We start from the raw sequence: 19,801 nt of genomic DNA, 5'->3' as shown, positions 1-19,801 counted from the left end.
TGAGTATCCAGAAAGGGATATTGAAGAGGGAAAAGAGAAAAAAAGGCTGTATCCAGTCTGACAGCATAGAACTTGAAGTTGAAGCAAAACCCTTTGTGGAGGTCTCCTAAACCTAATGAGGTATTGTATTAAAGCTGAATCCTGCCCTTGACCTGGGGTGGTCAGAGATGGGGAATGTGTCAGGAAAGTGATTGGAATGCAAGGATAAAGTGAGTACGTCTGTATCATCCTACCCGGTCATTTTTTCAAAAGCTGAAGATGTAATTTTTTCTTAAGGGTCATGGTGTCAAAAATGTCATTTCGTCAAAAGAGCCATGCCAAAATGTCACATTTCATCTTAACCAAACAAAACCAACTCTGGTAGAAGCTGAGTGCCCAGAAGACTTTACAATAAAGATATAATATCATGTAATAATTGAAGTAATATACTATATATTTCTGTTCAATAGTCAAGCCCCCTAATATCCTTGAAACAGAGTTTGATAAGCCAGGAAGATCAATTACAGCTAACAAAACACACCCGACACTGTCCATACGCCAGGTAACAGAACCCAGTGAATGTTGGACTGGCCTGGGATTATCCTTCACTAGAAAAGACAAACCAGAGCTTTGTTTCCTAACATTCTGACTTTCAACTAGATAACTGCTTACGTATATTGTCATGACAGATACTTTTGGAATAAAAAAGGGGGCACCTATTCCACTGAAGAATCAGAAGGGTGCAGCTGACTTCCTATGATAGTTCTTGAGTCTTCTCTATCATCTCTGGCCCAGCCTTGTAGGTAGAATTCCTTCAGTCTCCCAGCGTGGACATTTCCGGCAGCTCCACTTAGAGCTGTGAGGTCTTGCAGGCTGAGAAGAGGCATTTTCAGCCATTCAGCCTTCGGTTCTCACCCAAGAGAAGAGGTCGCCTATGGAAACATACTAGAACCCAATGGAAAACTGCATTATAGAGAAGCTTTGCTTTTCTCTCTCTGAGCTCTGAGGTGGGATGTTGGTGTGACTGGTTTTACCCACTTCCAGAGTCAGTGTACTGTTCGCAAGCATCTGGGACGTGGAATCTGAGCATAGACTGCAGTCCAGGTCCTTGTCAGCTGTGTGACCTTGGCCAGTCACCCTGATTACTTCCCTGAGTTATTGTGAGGTCCGCATGAGATTATGGAAGCCAAAAAGCCTAATGAGTCACGTAATCATAACTTTTGTCCCTGCTCACCATGCTGTTTATCTGTTCAATCAGTCTGTGTTCTCCCCCCGCGGAATGTAAACTCTACTTGTGCAAGATTTTGTGGGTTTGCTCAAGCTGTGGTTGCTACAGCACAGAGCCAACCTGGCACCTAGTAGAGGAGTGATACACATTTTGTACGATTATTCTTTTTCTAATGAGATCAATCAAACTGTGATTCTGTAATTTGCAGGGCGTCTGTACTCTTCTCCCAGAACAAAAAGAAATCAGCAGATCTTGTTGCCCTTGAAAATATTGCCTAACCATCTGCCATCTTGGGACGTTCAGCAGCCCCTCCTGCCTCTGAAAAAGGGCTTTATCTTTTTAAGAGGAAGCAACAACTTATTATTCCTAGAAATGTGAGAAGGAAGGCCATAAGCCAGACTGCCTGAGACTGAAAGGTAAAATTCTTAATCAATGGTAAAGCCACATGGGGCAAGTTTTTTTTAGAAGTAATTCCATTGACAACCCATCACCTGCCCTTGAATCATTTGACTGGCTTTGCTAATGGATGTTGTCTGAAGTTAGTGATGCTCTCTAGAGAAAAGGGAAGCAAGCTTCCTGCTGACCTTGCTGTGCACCGAGAAAATGAGGAACACAAGGCTTTGGTTTCTGAATGCAGTGATGGACCTTCAGGTCGCCCAGCACTTTCACGAGATCGCCTAACAAACTCAGCGTCTCGTCAGTGGCCTCCATTTAGAGGTCTGAGTGTGGAGCTCTTGGGATCATAAACTTGAGGACTGACAGGAGTGACAGGCTTAGCCACACCCTACCCAAGCCCAGATGTTGAATATAATTTGGGTGATTAGCCTTCAACCACCTAAGCTCAAGTCTGAGGATACGGATAATTCACAATTTTTACTTAAAACCCATCTTCACTGTAATTCTAAGCCAAAAATGTGATAGTAACTTGTTGGTTACTCCGGCTGAAAATACTGAACTAGTTGTTTCCTTCCACTTTGTGAGGGTTTCTCTGGTCTTGTTAGGGGGAAAAAAAAATCAGTATAAAGAAAACACAATTTAAAATAAGGTCTGGAAACTGCTTTAAAGAAAGCTTTATTTACTACATACATCCTAAGAATGTATTGTAAATGGAGGAAGATCTAAATAAATTTAAAAGCTTTTCAAATACAAAGCAACTAAAGATAAACTGCTAACATGTTTGAAAACAGAGAACACTAAAGCTTTTTTAATATTTATATAGTTTGTTCTTAACCCTAAAAAAAAAAAAGTTCACATTTCAAGTTATAAACTTACCTCAGTAGTGTATGTGAAATGGTTTTGAAACAGAAACAGACAGACCATAGAGAACAGGCTCACCAAAATCTGTTTTTAGGGTAGTTTGGTAGTTGCCATGTTGAGATATCAATTTTTTTTCTTTTCTTCTCATTATCCTTTTTTTTTCTTGCAAATAATTTACAGGTATATGTAAAATACAGTAAGACCGCTGGGTCAGAGTCTCATCCAGTGAACCTCTGCGACAATCCTTCATTGGAAGGAGTTCTTTCACACTAAGTCAAGGGACGAGGATCTGATCCAAATTGTATTTAGTTGGATGACACAGTCCGAAAGGTTCGATGCAGCTTGCTGGGTACATCATCAGGAACATTGCACAATCATTTTATGTCATTTAAGAACGATGGAAAGAAATGTTAGAAATGTTTAAAGGCCTTGGTAGGCACTCAATAATTTTATAGAATAGTTAAATAAATATTGCTTATATATAAAAAATTCATCCCACCCTAAGATGAGGGGGAGGGAAAAGGCATTTGGGAGTCTCTTAATTTAAAATTTAAGACAAAACTAAAATATTTGCTAAAGGCGTGATCCTATTATTAATCCATAAATAAGAATTCAGCCATTAGCAAAAATTCAGTGAGTTCAAAGATTTTATAGATCTCTAATGTGACATAAACACACAACTGTGTCCTTGCTACCTATTGCACAGCTCAATTCCTTGATGGAGCCTTTAAAAAAAGTTCCAAGTTGATGTATTTCATAAAGCAGATGACACTCTTAACATTTTACTGTATTTTACATTCACTCTGCTGAACAAAAGCCTGGAAACAGGCACAACACTGCAACAATACATTAACTTCCTAATAATAAAACTTTTTAATAACATTGAAATAAAACGGTTTCACTCTGCATTAAACTCTATACCATGAACTTCCACAACATAAAACAACTAAAAACCAGCATTAGATTATGTACAAGCTATCTTTTAACTTCTACAGGTCTCTCTTCCTCCTCCTGGATGTGCACATCCCAAGTCAGCTCACCTACCACGTGCACAGCAATGGAGGAAAGCCCTGCTCAATAAACACAGCATTACCAACACCCTTGACGACCACAGACATTTTGCATTGAAACATGGTAAGTCAGCTAGAAGCATAACTTTCTGCGACAAGAGTCTCTGGGGGCCTTGTCGACAATAACATTCACTGTCTCTATAAACTCATACTTCAAAAATGAATAAGATAAAAGCATTAGAAAAGGAACTAAGGTTTTATATGAGACATTAAATAACTATGCAAAGATATCTTATGGAAACTATTAAAATCTTGCGCTTATGCATACTCTGCTATTGGAAATACCTCCCCAACCAAGACTAAAAAAACAAAACAAAAAACCCCCAACAAAAAAAAACCCCACAAAAACCCAGAAGAAGTATAAAAGCTATCAATGCTTTCTCTATCAGAGTAATTCATTTGCCCTAGACTTGCCAGACTCAGAGGTGGGGGTGGGGATAGGAAGGAAGGAATGAGTAGGGGGGTAGGGAGGGCAAGACACATGGAGAAGAAACGGGAAACAGGGTAATGTGGCAGGTGAGAGCTTTCCAGTGTTTGGACTCAGAAGTGTGACAAGTCTTTTCAACATGGGCTTAAGGAGAGATCGAGTGTTTCTTTAAAAAAAAAAACCAAAACAAAAAAAACAGAACCGTCATAGATAACACATGGTAACACCGTCACCCCTTAATGCCAGCTGAAACAGAGATTCTACTCACTTTAAAATTGCACTTTCCAGTATAACTTTTAAAATAACATTTTATGTAGTATTTTAAAGCACTATTGTTTGTATCTTTAAATATTGAATATATTTTTCAAAATAGTTCCCTAGCTGCTCAAGTGTGCTTTTCCATATATAGTTGATATATTATTGAAGGTACTACAAAATAGAAATCTCTGGAGTGCAGAAGTTAAGAAAATAACCTTCATACTGAAAATATAACCTTAAAAATACAAAAACAAAAACCTCTATACAAATATACTAACGGCGTACAAATTTCTGAGAGATGGTATTAAGGCACGAACCGTCACGAGTCTCTTAGAAATGTATGAACAGGGTCTGCTAAGTGGAAAACAGTCTTTAAAAAACAACAACAACAACAACAACTAGTGGAAACTTCATGAATATAAAATCTTTCAGGATGATACTGGATAACATTCTTCACTTTCAGGTTTCATGAGTGCGGTAATGCCGCACGTTCTTTCTTCATAAATAGTAAAGTGTTCCTTCAGGGGTAGTCTGTGGTCTGCCTGCACTCTCCTCGCCAGTGTCAGTATGTCTGGTAGACGTCGTGGATGGGCACTGGGATAGCAGCGGCGGGGAAGGCCTGAGGTATGTAGCCCGCGTAGCCTCCGTACACGGCAGCGGCCGCATTCTTCTGTAGTGTGGCGATCGTGGCAGTGGCCGGAGCAGCGAACGGGACGTAACTGGCCCCGTAGATTCCAGCAGTGGGAATTCTCTGAACGTTCGGAGCCACCGTGTACACGGGGGTAATCGGGCGGCCCTGAGGGGGGAGACACAGAAAGGCCCCTTAATGACCACGCCCATGGTGCCCTTCCCATGGAGTCAACCCGTGGACTCATTCTTCCCATTCCTGGGGGGCTGGAAGGGGACAGGAAGAGGTGAAGGCAAACATTTTCATTCTCAGGGCAAGGAGGTAGACGGGTAAAATAAGTAATTGTTGTAAGGGAAGGTGGTAAGGGCCATTAAGGTAAGCTGGAGATGTTGTGCCCTCAAGTCAAGGCTCCTTTGAGTTCAAACAGTCAAAGCAACAGAACTGCCAAGCTAAGTTTAAATACTTTGGAATCTTCCATCTTGCCATTCCTTTCCAGCGGCAAGGGAGTTGGGAATCTACCCTTTGCTCAGCTGATCTCACTGTAATTAAAAATATGGTCCATAAAATACATGCCAGTGCCTCCACTCTTACTTAACTGAAGGAACATGGTGCTTCAAAAACGGGAGAGGACAACTGACTGTGACAATGTTACGGAACCCAGTGTAGAGATCTCCACAGGGGCAGCTTTGGAAGCTGTGACCTGAAAACCCTGCAACCACATATAATTTTCAGCAGGTGTCATTGATGACTTCGACCATCTCTCACCTAAGATAGGACACCCACGATGCGTACGGTTGACCCTCAAACAACCAGGGTTTGAACTGAGTGGGTCTATTTCCATGTGGATTTTTCCCACTGTTCAGCCCAGTACCTATATGTATTTTCTCTTCCTTATGATTTTTCTTACCTTATGACTTTCTTACTGTAAGAATACAGTACCTAATCCACGTAACATACAGAACGTATGTTTCATAGACTGTTTATGTTATCAGGAAGCCTTCCAGTCAACAGTAGGCTGTCAGTAGTTACGCTGCGATGGATCAAAAGTTACATGTGGGTTTATGTACAACTGTGTGGAGGGTGGGGGGAGGTGGGCACACCTAACCCCTGCATTCCTCAAGGTCAACTGTGCAGATGGTTGTAGAGGCTCAGAAAAGGAACCAACTCACTTGGGAAGTTGGAGAAAGCAATGTTGGAAGCAGAGACATTTGAGCTGGGTCTTGAAGGATGAGGAGGAGTTTCTGCAGGAGAAGGCAGTAGGGAACGGCTAGCTCACTCACTAAAGCTTCCTTACCTCGGACACCACCTCGGGCTCCATCAGAGTCCCGGCTACTTGCTCTCGTCTACCTGAAAGCCTAACATGCTACATTTCCCGAGCCAACAGGTGTAAAGAGTAAAGACTGCAGCTCAGTATTTCCCAAAGGGTTTGCTCCGGAACCAGTTCTGTGAGATGCTTTATGGCAAGGGGGATTTTCGGTGAAAGAAACACACGCTTAACCAAATACCTAGTACGCCTTACGTTCCTCACGGTGCCCTGCAGTAAATGCCTATATGGCCTCTCTGTCTTCATGCATCTTCAAAATAAACAATTCGGGATATACGAAATGGAGAATTCAATTTTTAAAAATGAGTTCTTCCTGGATTTTTATAAGGGAATTAGTTATCTTTCCCTAACAAAATTTGCAATGAGAGTCATAAAATTATGTTCAAAGGCGACTCACCATCAAAGAGCCATTTTTTCCACTGTAACCAAAATAATAATTATACTAAATGATAGTAACAACCGAGGGACTATGGTCTGCTGGGCACTATTCTAAGTGCCTTATTTGTATGATGTTCTGGAATCATCCCAACCACCAATGAAGCTGGTACTATGATTATACGGAGAGGTCTGATGTGTTAAATGACTTGCACAAGGTGACACAGCTTTTAAGCAAAGGAATGGTGACTCTGGAGCCTGCACTTTTAGCCCTGTGTTAGCTCATCTCCTACAACACTAAAACAGCAAAGATCTCATGGGCAAGAGAGAAACTTCAGAACTGGGAAGATGGTGCCTTATAGCAAGACACAAGCACTCTTTTCCAAATGGGCAGACATATATTCAGTGACAAATGCATAAAGGGATGAAATTGCAGGGAAGGGGACATCCGAGAGAAACCTCTCCATGTGCTAAGGTCGAGCTCAACACCTAGGCCTGGAAGGGTTGAGCATGGGAAGCTGGCGGAGGAAGGAGGAGAGGAAGAGACCTCATCAAGGGGAAATGCCTATCCCTGTTCTACTTATACCAGAGGTTTGTGAAGATTGAGAACTCCTTGAGAAATAAATTTTAAAAAGGTCTATGCCAGTAAATGTTTTCTTCAATTACTTATAAAGCCTTTATGAAGTGGAGAATATAAAATGGCTGAGCAGGAACATCCCTGAGCATGTGCAAGATAGAGGAGTACGAAGGTGTTCCACAGGAAGGTTCTGGAAGTAATGCTGGGAGCAGATTTCTAGTGTGGCTCCACTTGGAAGAGTGTTCTAGTCACCCATCAGCAGCGCTCAAAATGCTCCTTCTGCTGCTGCAATTTGGCAGAGAATACAGGGGTGGGGACAGAGAGCCAAACGTTCAGAGAGCCCAGGGTCAAAGAACTCAGAGGGAGGATGCAGAGGACCGAGACTGGTGGGTGAGCACGGAGGCCACTCATAAACAAAGAAGTCATTCTCAAGTTCAAAAGTAATAGCTCCAGATATGTTGAAGGACAGGGTTGGGGGGGGTGGAATCTTCATCAGAATAAACTGATCAACCCTGTCTACTGAACAAACTCATAAGCAAAGACTCGGAACAGAGACCCTGATGGCAACACCGAGTCGAGACTGATGAAAGACTGAGAACAGCCTGGGACGGTGAATACGAGAACTGGAATCTGGGACACCACGCGCCACGGACAAAAGTGCACGAGTTTCTTAGTCAAGGGAAATCTGACATTATTACCAGAATTCCACTAAATACTATTTGGAGGTTATTGTAGATATTTACAGTCAGGCCACAAGCCGTAGCTATGCTCAGTTGCCGTTTAGAGTGTGAGTCATTTACGACTTACTCCTTTTCCAGGCTTTTGGGAGTCCAGACTCAAGGAAGGCTTGACGACACACCGACACAGGAATATACTTCAACTGGCGTGACCCTTTCTGAATAACACAGTAAGACTGTGCACAGCGAGGGCAAAAGCGACACGAGGGCCGTGTGATGGTTCCCCCAGTCTGGCTCTATCTCAGCATCACTGGGTTCTAGAACCCCAGCCGAGTTCTACCCAGTGGGAGTCTTCAAGGTGCGAGTCTAAGAATCTGTTCTGTAAACATAATCCCTGCATAGTTCAGTTAGGGAAGAGACCCCCAGCCTGGGTATCTGTGCTTCTTGACTAAAAAGGTATTTGAGAGCCTCATGAAAAGCAGCTTTAACACGATTTTTTTGTTTTGTTTTGTTCGGGAGAATGACGTATCATCTATAGGTATTCCCTATGTGCTATGCACTGATGGTAAAAAGAAAACACAAGATGTGACTGTCAGTCTAGAGGAGCTTCATGAGTTGGGAGACAGGACAAAGCAGCAATCATTCGCCAAGGTATCACGTGGGTAACGAGACATACAGGGGACAGGATTTCCAAGGCTATGGTGGATGGGGAAGATTCCACAGAAGTCACGAGACTGAAGACACCACAGAGAAGAGAAGCTGTGAGCAAAGGTGGGGAAGGAGGTTGGAACCGTGAGACTGGACTGGGAGGAGGAGGAATGGAAACAGCTGGGTCTGGTTGGAGGAGAGGGTTAAGGACACATTTTGTAACGTTTCATAGATCTCTCTCTCTACAGGCAATTCTCTCTCCACACACACTGTATATGGATATATATGTTGAAATATTTATACACAGAAGGGGGCAGAAGAACTTTACTTTTTAGAGATTTTATTTATTTATTTGAGATAGAGAGTGTGAGACAGAGAGCATGAGATGGGGGCTGAGGGAGATGGAGAAGCAGACTCCCCCACCCAGCAGGAAGCCTGATGTGGGGCTGGATCCCAGGACCCCGGGATCATGACCTGAGCCGAAGGCAGACGCTTAACCCACTGTGCTCTGAGAACTGTATTTAAAAAAAAAAAAAATTATTGAGCGAGAGAGAGAGAGAAAGACAGAGCTCAGGGTGGGAGTGGCAGAGGGAGACAGAAAGTCTCCAGCAGACTGCTCTGAGCACAGAGCCCGATGTGGGGCTCGATCTCACGACCCTAAGCTGAAATGAAGAGTCAGACACTTAACCGACTGAGCCACCCAGGCACCTGAGAGAGAGAATGGAAAAAAAGAAAAAAATCTTCCTGGAACTGCAATTTGGAATGTGAAAGCGTGAGCTATCTCCCTGGACTTTGGGAGTCAGCCCCTTAGCAGAAAGAACAGGAGTTAAAAATTACCCAGCGTCATAAAAAAAAAAAAAAAAATCGTATGTACAATATCATGACACTGTGAAGAATTACGTGTGTCATTTTTGCATATGGCTTCCCATCTTTAATCCAGCGATGACCTTGGGGTAGTACAATTAGGATTTTGAATTTTTCTGTCCTGACATGATTTATAGGACCCATTTCTCCCGTCGCCCAGGGTTCATCAGAGAGCGAGGCACACAGCTGATTGTCCTGCCGACAGGGAAATGAATCCATGCTAAAGGGAGGCCTCCCACAAGGACGTCAAGGACCCCAGCCAGAGCTCTACCTGGAAGGGTGGCGGCGTGGACACGGTGGGAATGACAGCGGCGGCGGCAGCGGCGGCAGCGGCGGCCGCAGCGGCGCTGGCTGGGTCTGGCTGCACGGCGATGGGGCTGATCATGTGCTCCATTGTGTGGATTTTCCCGTCCTCGATCATTTTAGGGGCTGGCGCTGCCTGAAACATGGAGTACTGGGCCCCGATGGCAGGGATGGCTACTGCAAGAGAAGGGATAAGAGAAAATGCGTGTCGCTTGAGAGTCCCTGAGGGAGATCCGTCCTTTCTTGTTATTTTGCAAAGCCAAGTGTGGTGGTCATGGGCCTCGCCGGCTAACTAATGCTCCCTGAGGCCATGTAACAAGGCATGACCCAGGAGGAAGAGAGGGGAGCTGGCAGGTATGCTCTCCAGCTCCCTGCTCATCCTGCAGAAGGAACCACGTGGGACCAATGGTGGCTCCCAACAGATGCTCACGGAGAGATCTCCAGAGTTAGGTGTCGGCACCAACGTTTTTCCTACTGACTCTACAGAGAACTCTAATCTGGAATCCCACTCTTGATTCCTACAGCACAGGCAAGGGCCTTCTGACCGAGAGGAGAGGCTCAGAGTGAAACATGAAATCAGAGGCTCGAGGCCCCACCAGGTGCGAGCGAGAGGGAGCCGGCCCGCCCTCATCCCTCACCCGGCTCATTACCAGACCTGCCACCCTTTCACTTTCACGTTTTAAGAAACAGGTGCTGCTAAGGGTTTCCTTCTGGGAATTCAGAGGTCTGTACATGCCTTCCCCACTCTGTTTTAGCTTTCAGCATTACTGATTCAAGCAAAAATACTTAATAAAAAATGGCAAATTCCCTCATCTTCTAATGTCCACTCATAGCAGTGAAGCAGGCAGAGTGACTGGTTTGGGGACGGGCCCCGCCAACTCAAAGATGTGATCTGTGAGTGAAGTCCCTATTTTAACCAGGGCTCAAACAGACAGCAGGTAATAAATGCCGACATCTAATAAAGACAGGTACAAGGAAAAAATTCTAGCTCTGGTTTTGGAGGAGTCTGAGTACATGGTACATATGGATGTGTTGAAGGGTAAGCAAGAATATAAAATGCATACACAGAGTGGGCTTTCACGTTTTTTCTACAACTGTAGGTATATTTATTCTACTACAAGCTCACTTGACATAAGGTAAAGAGACAAATGATTGCAGGCCAAACCATGGTACGATCTTTCAATAAAATGGACCTAAAACTTTCACCAAATCCTTCACCTGCCTTTTCAATTACAGGGTCTGTGGTCACGTATTTCAGCATGCCCTGGTGTTTCTCCTAAAATATAAAGTTCTAATTTTCTGGATGAGTTAGAAAGGCCATGGGGATGGGGACCTGAGGTGATTAGGAGTTTAAGCTACATTGGGATTTTACTGAGTAACTCTGGATTGTTGGATGTCAGCCCGCAGGAATTTCTATGTCAGGCCCCAGGACACGACTATATGCTTAAAGATGGTTTAAAAGCTCTTTTCTCTAATTAAATCTTAAATTATCACAACTTGCCAACAGGAGTCCCTTTTCCAACAGGAAGAAGTGACAGCTCTCACATCTAGGCTCTGTCTTAAGGCATTAGGGACATCCATGATCAATTTAACACACTTACAGTGTCAGTGGCATTTATAAGGAAATCCAGTGTAAGGAGTCACTTGACGGAGAATTTGCAACACTTTTTCACAGGCAAAAAATAAATAAATAAATAAAAATTGCTGGATTATCAAAAGGAAGCTCTACTGGGAAAACACTTTTTAAGCCCTACGTGGCAATGCAGATTCCTGGGATCTCTTAGCTAGGGAAAGGAGTGTACAATCCTCAACCAGAAGAAAGTTGGAGCAGCTGAGCTTTAAGGGGAGGATTCTCTCCAAGAGCTTTTCAATCTGCCCTCCCTGAAACCAGGAAGAGGGCTGGGGGAGGATGGCTCTGACTGTCCACGAATGAGGCTTCCCTACATTTGGACACCTGTGTGGTGTGAGCTGGTGTTACGCTGCCCTCGGGATTCGAGTTCTGCACAAGTTTGGATCAGAAGGAAGACCTGCCTCCTGTTAGGTTGACCAATGGGCACTAATCACAGGGGCAAACTGGTTTGTGGGGCTTTGCAGGTGAAAGCAAAGTTCAAGGTTTCTGGCTTGAATTATATGAGTGTCCCTACCCCCGATCTACTGCTCCAGCAAGATGGGGAGAGAAGAGTGCTGGGAATTGGAATCCAAGAAACGAGCAACTGCCATTTTATCAATGAGCAGCTGCCATTTTAAGCTGCCTTGTTCCCAGGTTTTCTGGCTTGTTCTAAGACCATGACAAGGGACGCTTGTGTTTTGTGCTCCCGAGGAAATTTTTTACCCTTTCCACCAACTCTTGGAACCAGTGATCAGCGGTACCTTGTGGCTGCTGACTGCTGGTGTAGCAAAAGGCTTGAGGAGGGAGAAGACAGTTTGGGCCAGCAGAAGATACAGAAGGGCCTCCCAATTTTCTGTGTCTTCTGCCACCCCTCCTCACCACTCCACCTCGGTCACAGATTGAGCAACAGGTTAACCACTGATGACACCCATTGGTAAAACCCACCACTGGAAAGTTTGACTTGAACATGATCGGAGGTAGAAGAGCCCCTTAAGTTCTAGAGGAAGCGGCTCAGGAGGCCATAGTCTTTGCCTGACCTCTGGCTGCCTGTGAGAAGCGGAGTGCACGTGTCAATGAAGGAGCCCGAGGAAATCTTGGGGTCACTTCAAAGACAGCGTTGGGGTTTTGGCTGAGTGGATGCAGGCTATCTCTGGTTTATACTGACCTGTACCAGGTTTAATGGCAACGGGATTGACAGCAGAGATTTCCAAATTCGGCACAAGCTCAAATCCTTTTTCTTGTTGCTTTCCTTTCCCTTCATGATACCGGCTATATATACCACGGCCAGCCGAATATCCCCCGAGGTAGGAACCCCTGGGCCCTGGGGCTCTGTTGCCAGCTGCACCTCGACCCCGGCCTCTTATGCTGCCTGCTTGGAATAACAACACAAAAAAATGGTGAGTATCCAACAGCTGATGGTACGAGAGGCAGATCTCAACTCAAGATTCTCGGCGTTCCAGTGTTTGCCCCGAGTCTAGTTGGAGATGGTGTGTAAGCTGCTCTAGAATGAGCTGGTAAGAGGCTTCCAACATTCTATTCCATCCTAGATTCGTATCCTAAGCACTTACACTCACGCAAGAGATGAAGTTACATGGCAAGTTCCTAGGACTGTGACTGCAACTTCAATAAAGAACAACATTCCCCAGCTGCAAAGATGTTATATCTGGAAGGGGATCTGCTGGTTCACCTTCCTCATCGTGTGGGTGAGAAAACTGGCGGAGGGAGGGTCAAGGGACTGATGAAAGTCACATAGCCAGTCAATCTGATGACAGCAGGTTTCAGAACCTAGGTATTGGTTTCCCAGTGTAATGCCTGGTTTCACTCTACCCTAGCGAGTAAGTTAACCACCACCGCCACGCCAACAACATCCTAAAGATGAATTTCACAAGGAGGCTTTAACCTAAGTACCCAGACACTGGCGGACTAGCCCCAGATAGGGTAGGTCCTGCAAAGGTAGTGTGCAAGAAAATGCTTGCATGCCCCCGTGATTTTAGGGCTCATCCCATACAGAGGAACGACCTGCGTGTCCCCCAATGCTATGGAAGCAAATGTTCTACGTGCCTGTGAAGAACAGACCCCAGAACCTACACCCAAAGCAGGGTGGGTGAGTAGCGGGGAGGAGCCCATCTAGCAGCTCAGCAAATTATAGCCACAACACCCCTGACGCTGCCCGGGCCATGCGGCTCTGCCCCCCCCCCGCCGCAGAACAGCCCCCACTAACCTTTCACAAAGTAGTCTCTGTTGGGCCCGATGAGCGCGTTGTAGGGGTAGCCGTAGTAAGCCAGCGTATAGGGGTCGCACGAGTACACGTAGCTGGGCTGCTGCGCTGCCGCCTCTGCCACGCCGCCGCCCTTGGCCGCCTTCTGGTAGCGGGAGTACTGCTCCTTGTCCACAGGCTTGGCCAGCGTCACCTCGAGGCACGAGCCCTCCAGCTCGGTGCCGTTGAGGTTGTTCATGGCGTGCACGGCGTCCTCGCGGCTGACGAAGTGCACGAAGGCGTAGTCGCGGATCTTCTTGACGCGCTCCACGCAGCCCGGGTTGAACTGGCCGAAGCTCTTCTTGATGGTGTCCTCCGTGGTCTCGATCATGAGGTTGCGCACGTAGAGGATCTTGACGGTCTCCATCACGTCCTCGTCCACGTCGATCTCGGGCTCAGCCCAGTCCACGGCGATCTGGTGGCCCCAGAGCTGGATGCGGCCGGGCATGAGCTTGCGGCGCGCCATGGCGGCAGCGCGGTGGCTCTCGTACTCGACGAAGGCAAAGCCGCGGTTCTTCATCTTGTCCGCCGCGCTGGCGTAGACGATCACGTCCAGCACGCCCTCGGTGACCTTGGCGATCTCCTCCAGGATCTCCTCGCGCTTCTTCATCTTGGGGATGCCGCCGATAAAGAGGCGGCAGTTGTCCACGCTGCAGCACACGCCGAGCAGGCGGCCCGGGCGGATCTCGTAGTTGTTGAGCTCGCGCACGGCGCGCTTGGCCTCGCTCTTGTGGCAGTACATGACGAAGGCGTAGCCGCGGTTCTTGCCGTCGAAGTCCATCATGAGGCGCAGCTCGTAGATGCGGCCCACCGCCTCGAACACAGGCACCAGCTCGTCCTCGTACACATCGCGCGGGATCTTGCCCACGAAGACCTCGCAGCCGCGCTGCGGGTGCGGGCCCTCCCAGCCGGGCGGCGGCCCGCCGTACTTGCGCTGCCCGTTCTCCTGCACCATGCTGTAGCCCGTGCGCTCCATCAGCGCCAGCAGCGCCGCCTCGTTGGGCGCGCCGGCCACGCCCTCCGGCACCTTGGCGGAGGACGTGGCGGCCGAGTCGCTGCTCATGGCTGCGGTGGAATCCTCTGCAGTCATAATGTCAAAGGCATCCACGGCTGCAGGAGATCTGGGGGGAGGAGGCAGAAGGCAGGGTGAGTGTGGAGTCCGCACCGCCTCGAGCCTCAACCTAGCTACTTCATTCTTTTAAGACCTGCGAGACTCACGCCTTAACCAGCAGGTGGTTAGATGAGAAATAAATACAGCAGCTCGAACAGAGTCTAAATTAGCCAAGTTGTTTTGCCGGAAAAACCAGAAGGGACTCGGGGAAAAAAAAAATTCAGAACGAGTAAGGACTTCCGCTGAATCAGTACCCCCAGCAGCTTTGAAGCACGGCGAACCTGCTGTAATTGGGAGTGAAAAACCTCACGTTCTTGCAGCAAATGGGAACATCTTTTGCTCAACTCCTGCACTGTCGACTCAGACTGATTTCCTTTTCGTTATATAGCATTTTACCCCATTTATTTCTTGGGGAGACAAAGGCTCTTTCTTTGCTTTTTTATTTTTTTTTTAAGACAATCTTGTCCCTTAGGAATAGACATAGAGCAGTGCGTTTAAGTTGTCAAGGAAAACTTGGAGGAGGTGTTATTCTACAGGACAGAGCCGTGTGCGGAAGCTTTTTCCAAGAGAGAAATGGAACATCAGCATTGCCAAGGACGTGGCCTAGGAGCTGTGGCAGGAGCTGCTGGTAAGTCGGATTTTTACGGTGTCATTTAGGTAAAAGTTTGGGTAGGAACCATGCATGGATTTGGGATCAGTCTACAAAGAGCTAGATTAAGTTCAACTGCCGGCGGGGGGGGGGGGGGGGTTTGAAGCAGCTACAATCCTGTGAGCCACAGTACGGGTTTTTAGGGAACTGTCACACGCATTATCTTATTCCCGATTTTCTTAATCTCCTTACATGGAAAGCGGTATTATTATTACTCCTAATTTGTCTGTAGGCTCAGAGAGGTTGAGCAAATTGCCCATTTCACACAGCCAAGAGTCATCTCCTACCAGGATTTGATTCCAAGTCACCTGGTTCCCAATGCCACATTTTTTCTTTGAAAGCAGTGCTGTGCAACAGAACTTTCGGTGAGGATGGAAAAGCTGTCATTAGCCACTTGTGGCTACTGAACACTTAAAAGGGGGCTAGCGTAACTGTTGAACTGAGTTTTTTATTTTACTTTGTTTTAGTTAACTTAAAATTAAATAGCCATGGGGTGCCTGGGTGGCTGAGTCCGTTAAACATCCTACTCTTGATTTCGGTTTAGGTCTCCATCTCAGGGTTGTAGGATGGAGCCTGCATGGGGCTCCATGCTCGGCGGGGAGTCAAGGACTTGAGAGTCCCTCTGCCCCTCCCCCCCCACTAGTGCATGCACACACATGGACAGGCTCTCTCTCTCAAATAAACCTTAAAAAAAAATCCATATACAATAGTGTAAACCATTTCACCTTCGCTCATACAGAATGGGGCTCTGTGGAGATGATTTTAACTATACAGTAAGGTTATCATTAGGGGCTTTGTGCCGTGCTTTTGTAAAAAGGTCCTTTAAAAAAATGAAGTTTATTTCATTTTTTGGGCTACAAAAGTATTCAGGTAAATTTTATGGAAAATTAAGAAAAGCAGGAAAAGAAATCATTCCTGTTATTCCTACCCAATGATAGCCAAAATTAAACTCTCCCATATATATATATTTTTAATATGATTTTTTGGGGGGTGGGGATGGAGCTTGGCTTCCAACAAATTTGCATCTTGTTGCTTTGCTTCATTTTATAAGCATCCCTCCAGATTCTCAAAAACTCTTTGTAAAAACGTATTTATTACTTAATGGCATAAAGTTTCATCATTCAGCAGGAATCTGGAGCATGATCTGTAAAAATTCACCCGTAGAAACCGTATAGAATATTAAGGGAAATTTCAAGAATAATTAATGTAAGTTTGATCGTTTAAAAAACACACACACACAAAAGAAATTGGAGGGACACGACTGAAATCTGAGATGTTTGCCAGCCGGCTGAACAAGTACTTTCTTGGTTCACCTGCCGTTAACACCAAGGGGCAGTAGGATTTCGTGGGGAACTGAGTGGCCCCTGGAGCCAGATTACATGTTTTGTTGTTGTTGTTATTGTTTTTTAAGATTTTGTTTATTTGTCAGAGAGAAAGAAAGCACCGCAGGCTGAGGGAGAAGCAGACTCCCTGCTGAGCAAGGAGCCTGATATAGGGCTCAATCCCTAAACTCTGGGATCATGACCTGAGCCAAAGGCAGCTGCTTAACCGACTGAGCCACCCAGGCATCCCTAGCCCAAATCTTTCAATTTCAGGGTAATTTGACACTTTCTCAGTTCTTTTTTTTTTTTTTTTAATATTTTTAATAGATTTTAAAAATATTTATTTATTTGACAGAGAGGCAGGTAAAGAGAGAGAGGAGGAAGCAGGCTCCCTGCTGAGCAGAGAGCCCAATGCAGGGCCCGATCCCAGGACCCTGAGACCATGACCCGAGCCGAAGGCAGAGGCTTATTAACCCACTGAGCCACCCAGGCGCCCCACTTTCTCAGTTCTTTAAAAATATCTGTTTCATATGGCTTCTATTCTTATCTTTTATTTCTTTTGCTTTTTAAGTGCTTGAGACTGGTTTGACAACATAGTCACTTATCATGAAGTCTTTTTTTCTACTACAAATTTGAAAATGATACATTTGTTCCTGTAGTTTCTCACTGAAACAGAAATTTCAATATCAGATTTGAACATGAAGCTCTTCCCTTACTTCAAAAGGGAGATAAGGATATATTCTTAAGAAGACTATTGGTACAAACATGTATGTGTTTATAATTTGTGACCTGGGAAGGAAATGCCAGGACATACATAAACATGTATGAGGCAATGCAAGATCTTACATGTTGTGCTACATAAAACGTTAACTAAAGTCCAGAGGAAGACACCCTATTGCTCTGAGATGAGCAGAGTTGACTTCGTGTTTTCCTAATTTTACTCTGAAATGACCATTTTACCCGAGAGAAGTCTTATAAGGGTCAGGCTATGAGAGTCATTTCCAGTGGCAATTCCATTAATTTTATAAAAATTTTTGTTTGCTTTCAGTTTGAAATCTGATGGGGTCAGTAATATAATCACTCTTTTTTTTTTTTTTTTAAATCACTTCCTTTAAAATTGTTATAGCTGATTTCTTACATCTATAAGCCAAGAAGTCGTTTTTCCTGAGCTTTCATCATCTGGAATAAATGAATCGTGTTATTGTACCTCTTTCCCCTTTTTCTTTGGCCACTAGGAAGTTCAGGATGAAAACTGCCACTTCAATTTTAGTAATCATCAAAGACATTATGACACAGTCTCAAGTTTATTTAATTTCAGCTATAGTGTCTTTTTTTTTTTTTTTTTTACTCTTCTATATACCTGGTGCCATGAATTTAGCTATTTGTATTATTCATCTTATTGTTCATATATTCCTGGAAGTCATCTCACTTAATTTTGGAACTAGCAGAGGAATGAAAGCATCTACACACACACACACACACACACTAATTTGCACCAGGCATTGATGAATGTAATGTCTAAATGAACTGTCTTTTACACTAACTAAAAACACTGACCTACGAATAAATGAGAACCACAGTGGTTCTCACTTATTAGCATGGCTATTATAAAAAACAGAACAAAACACAAAATGAGCATTAGCAAGACCGTGAAGAAAACTGGAACCTTTTCACATTGCTAGAAGGAATGTAAAATGGTACAGTTACTGTGGAAAACCATATGGTGGTCCCTCAAAGCTTAAATCTAGAATTATATGATCCAACAATTCCACTATTGGTTATATACCCAAAAGAACTGAAAACAAGGATTCAAACAGATATTTGTACACCAATGATCCTACCAGCATTATTCCCAATAGTCAAAAAGTAGAAACAACCCAACTGTCCATTGGATGCATGGGAGGACAAATGAAATGTGGTAGGTATACTTAGTGGAATATTATTCAGCCTTGAAAAGGGAATTAGAACACATGTTACAACTTGGATGCACCATGGAGACATCATGCTAAGTGAAATAACCCAGCACAGAAGGACAAATATTGTATGATTCCACTTATATGAAGTACCTAGAACAGACAAATTCATAGAGACAGAAAGTAGAATCATGGTTGTCTGGAGATAGGGAACGGGAGAAGGGAACACCAGTGTTTATGGAGTTTCAATTAGGCATGATGAGAAAGTTCTAGAGGTGGATGGTGATGGTTCCACAACAATGTGAATGGACTTAATGCCACTGAACTGTATACTTAAAAAGAATTTTAAAATAGTTAAAATGGTTAATTGTTATCTATATTTTACCACAATTTTAAAAAAACCTCAAAAAGAAAGTGAGAAAGCTCAGAGATGCCAAAGGGACAAAAAAAAAAAAAATCCCATAAAATTGGGATTTCATTAGAGGCCTTTAAAAAAAAGCACAACAAGGAAGTTTAACACATTCACAAAAATCTTGTCTACAAACTCCATTCTCCTTATCTTTATGTCTATTGTACTATCGTTAATTATATGGTGTGCTGCTCAACGAATTTTTAAGGCCAAAGGCTTCGATATATAAAAGAGATATATGATTTATTTAATGCCTTAAAAAAGGGTACTATATACGGCTAATACGACTCTTCTCTCAGAGACGGAACAGAAAACCTGATTTATCACAATTAGACCAGCTTTAGACCAAGAGCCTGGCAACTACGACCATGGGCCAAATCCAGCCTGCCATTAGTTGCTTTTTTTTTTTTAAATATTTTATTTATTTATTTGACACACAGCAAGAGAGATCACAAGTAGGCAGAGCAGCAGCAGGCAGAGAGACGGGGCAGCAGATTCCCCGCCGAGGAGACAGCCCGATGTGAGACTTGATCCCAGGAACTCCACACCATGACCTGAGCCGAAGGCAGAGACTCAACCCACCGAGCCACTCAGGCGCCCCTGCCATTAGTTTTTTATAAATAAAATTTTAGATTTTATTTATTTACGTATTTATTTGTCAGAGAGAGAGAGAGAGAGAAAGAGAGAGCACACAAGCAGGCAGAGGTGGAGAGAGAAGCAGGCTCCCTGCCGAGCAAGAAGCCTGAAGTGGGACTCGATCCCAGAACCCCGGGATCCTGACCTGAGCTGAAGGCAGTGGCTTAACCTACTGAGCCACCCAGGTGTCCCTATAAATAAAATTTTATCAGAATACAGCCATACCCTTAAAGGAAATATTAGCTGTGGTTGCTTTTGTAGTACCATGGCGGAGTCAAAT

At 44.6% G+C, this 19,801-nt stretch overlaps 1 protein-coding gene across 1 annotated transcript; it reads right to left on the bottom strand.

The window, feature by feature from the left end:
- Positions 1–3,911: 3,911 nt before the first annotated feature.
- LOC111149079 (RNA binding motif protein 47) lies at positions 3,912–14,598 on the bottom strand. Its single transcript, XM_022505986.1, has 4 exons — positions 13,446–14,598; positions 12,390–12,596; positions 9,584–9,792; positions 3,912–5,015 (listed from the first exon to the last, which is right to left on the bottom strand). The coding sequence occupies exons 1-4, from the start codon at positions 14,569–14,571 to the stop codon at positions 4,782–4,784; spliced, it is 1,776 nt and encodes a 591-aa protein (XP_022361694.1). The 5' UTR covers positions 14,572–14,598; the 3' UTR covers positions 3,912–4,781.
- Between the last annotated feature and the right edge of the window lie 5,203 nt (positions 14,599–19,801).

This window comes from Enhydra lutris, unplaced genomic scaffold (genome assembly GCF_002288905.1).
Source record: "Enhydra lutris kenyoni isolate GAN:26980312 unplaced genomic scaffold, ASM228890v2 scaffoldscaffold21, whole genome shotgun sequence".
NCBI lineage: Eukaryota > Metazoa > Chordata > Mammalia > Carnivora > Mustelidae > Enhydra > Enhydra lutris.
Note: the sequence above shows the minus strand (reverse complement) of the source record. Positions and strands in the feature narration are given on the sequence as shown.

Coding starts and splice junctions, on each gene's coding strand:
- LOC111149079 (XM_022505986.1), bottom strand. CDS start 14,571: ATGACTGCAGAGGATTCCACCGCAGCCATGAGCAGCGACTCGGCCGCC. Junction 12,597..13,445: donor CAGAGACTACTTTGTGAAAG/GTTAGTGGGGGC, acceptor TGTTATTCCAAG/CAGGCAGCATAAGAGGCCGG. Junction 5,016..9,583: donor CCACGCCGCCACCCTTCCAG/GTAGAGCTCTGG, acceptor CTCCCCCCTCAG/GGCCGCCCGATTACCCCCGT.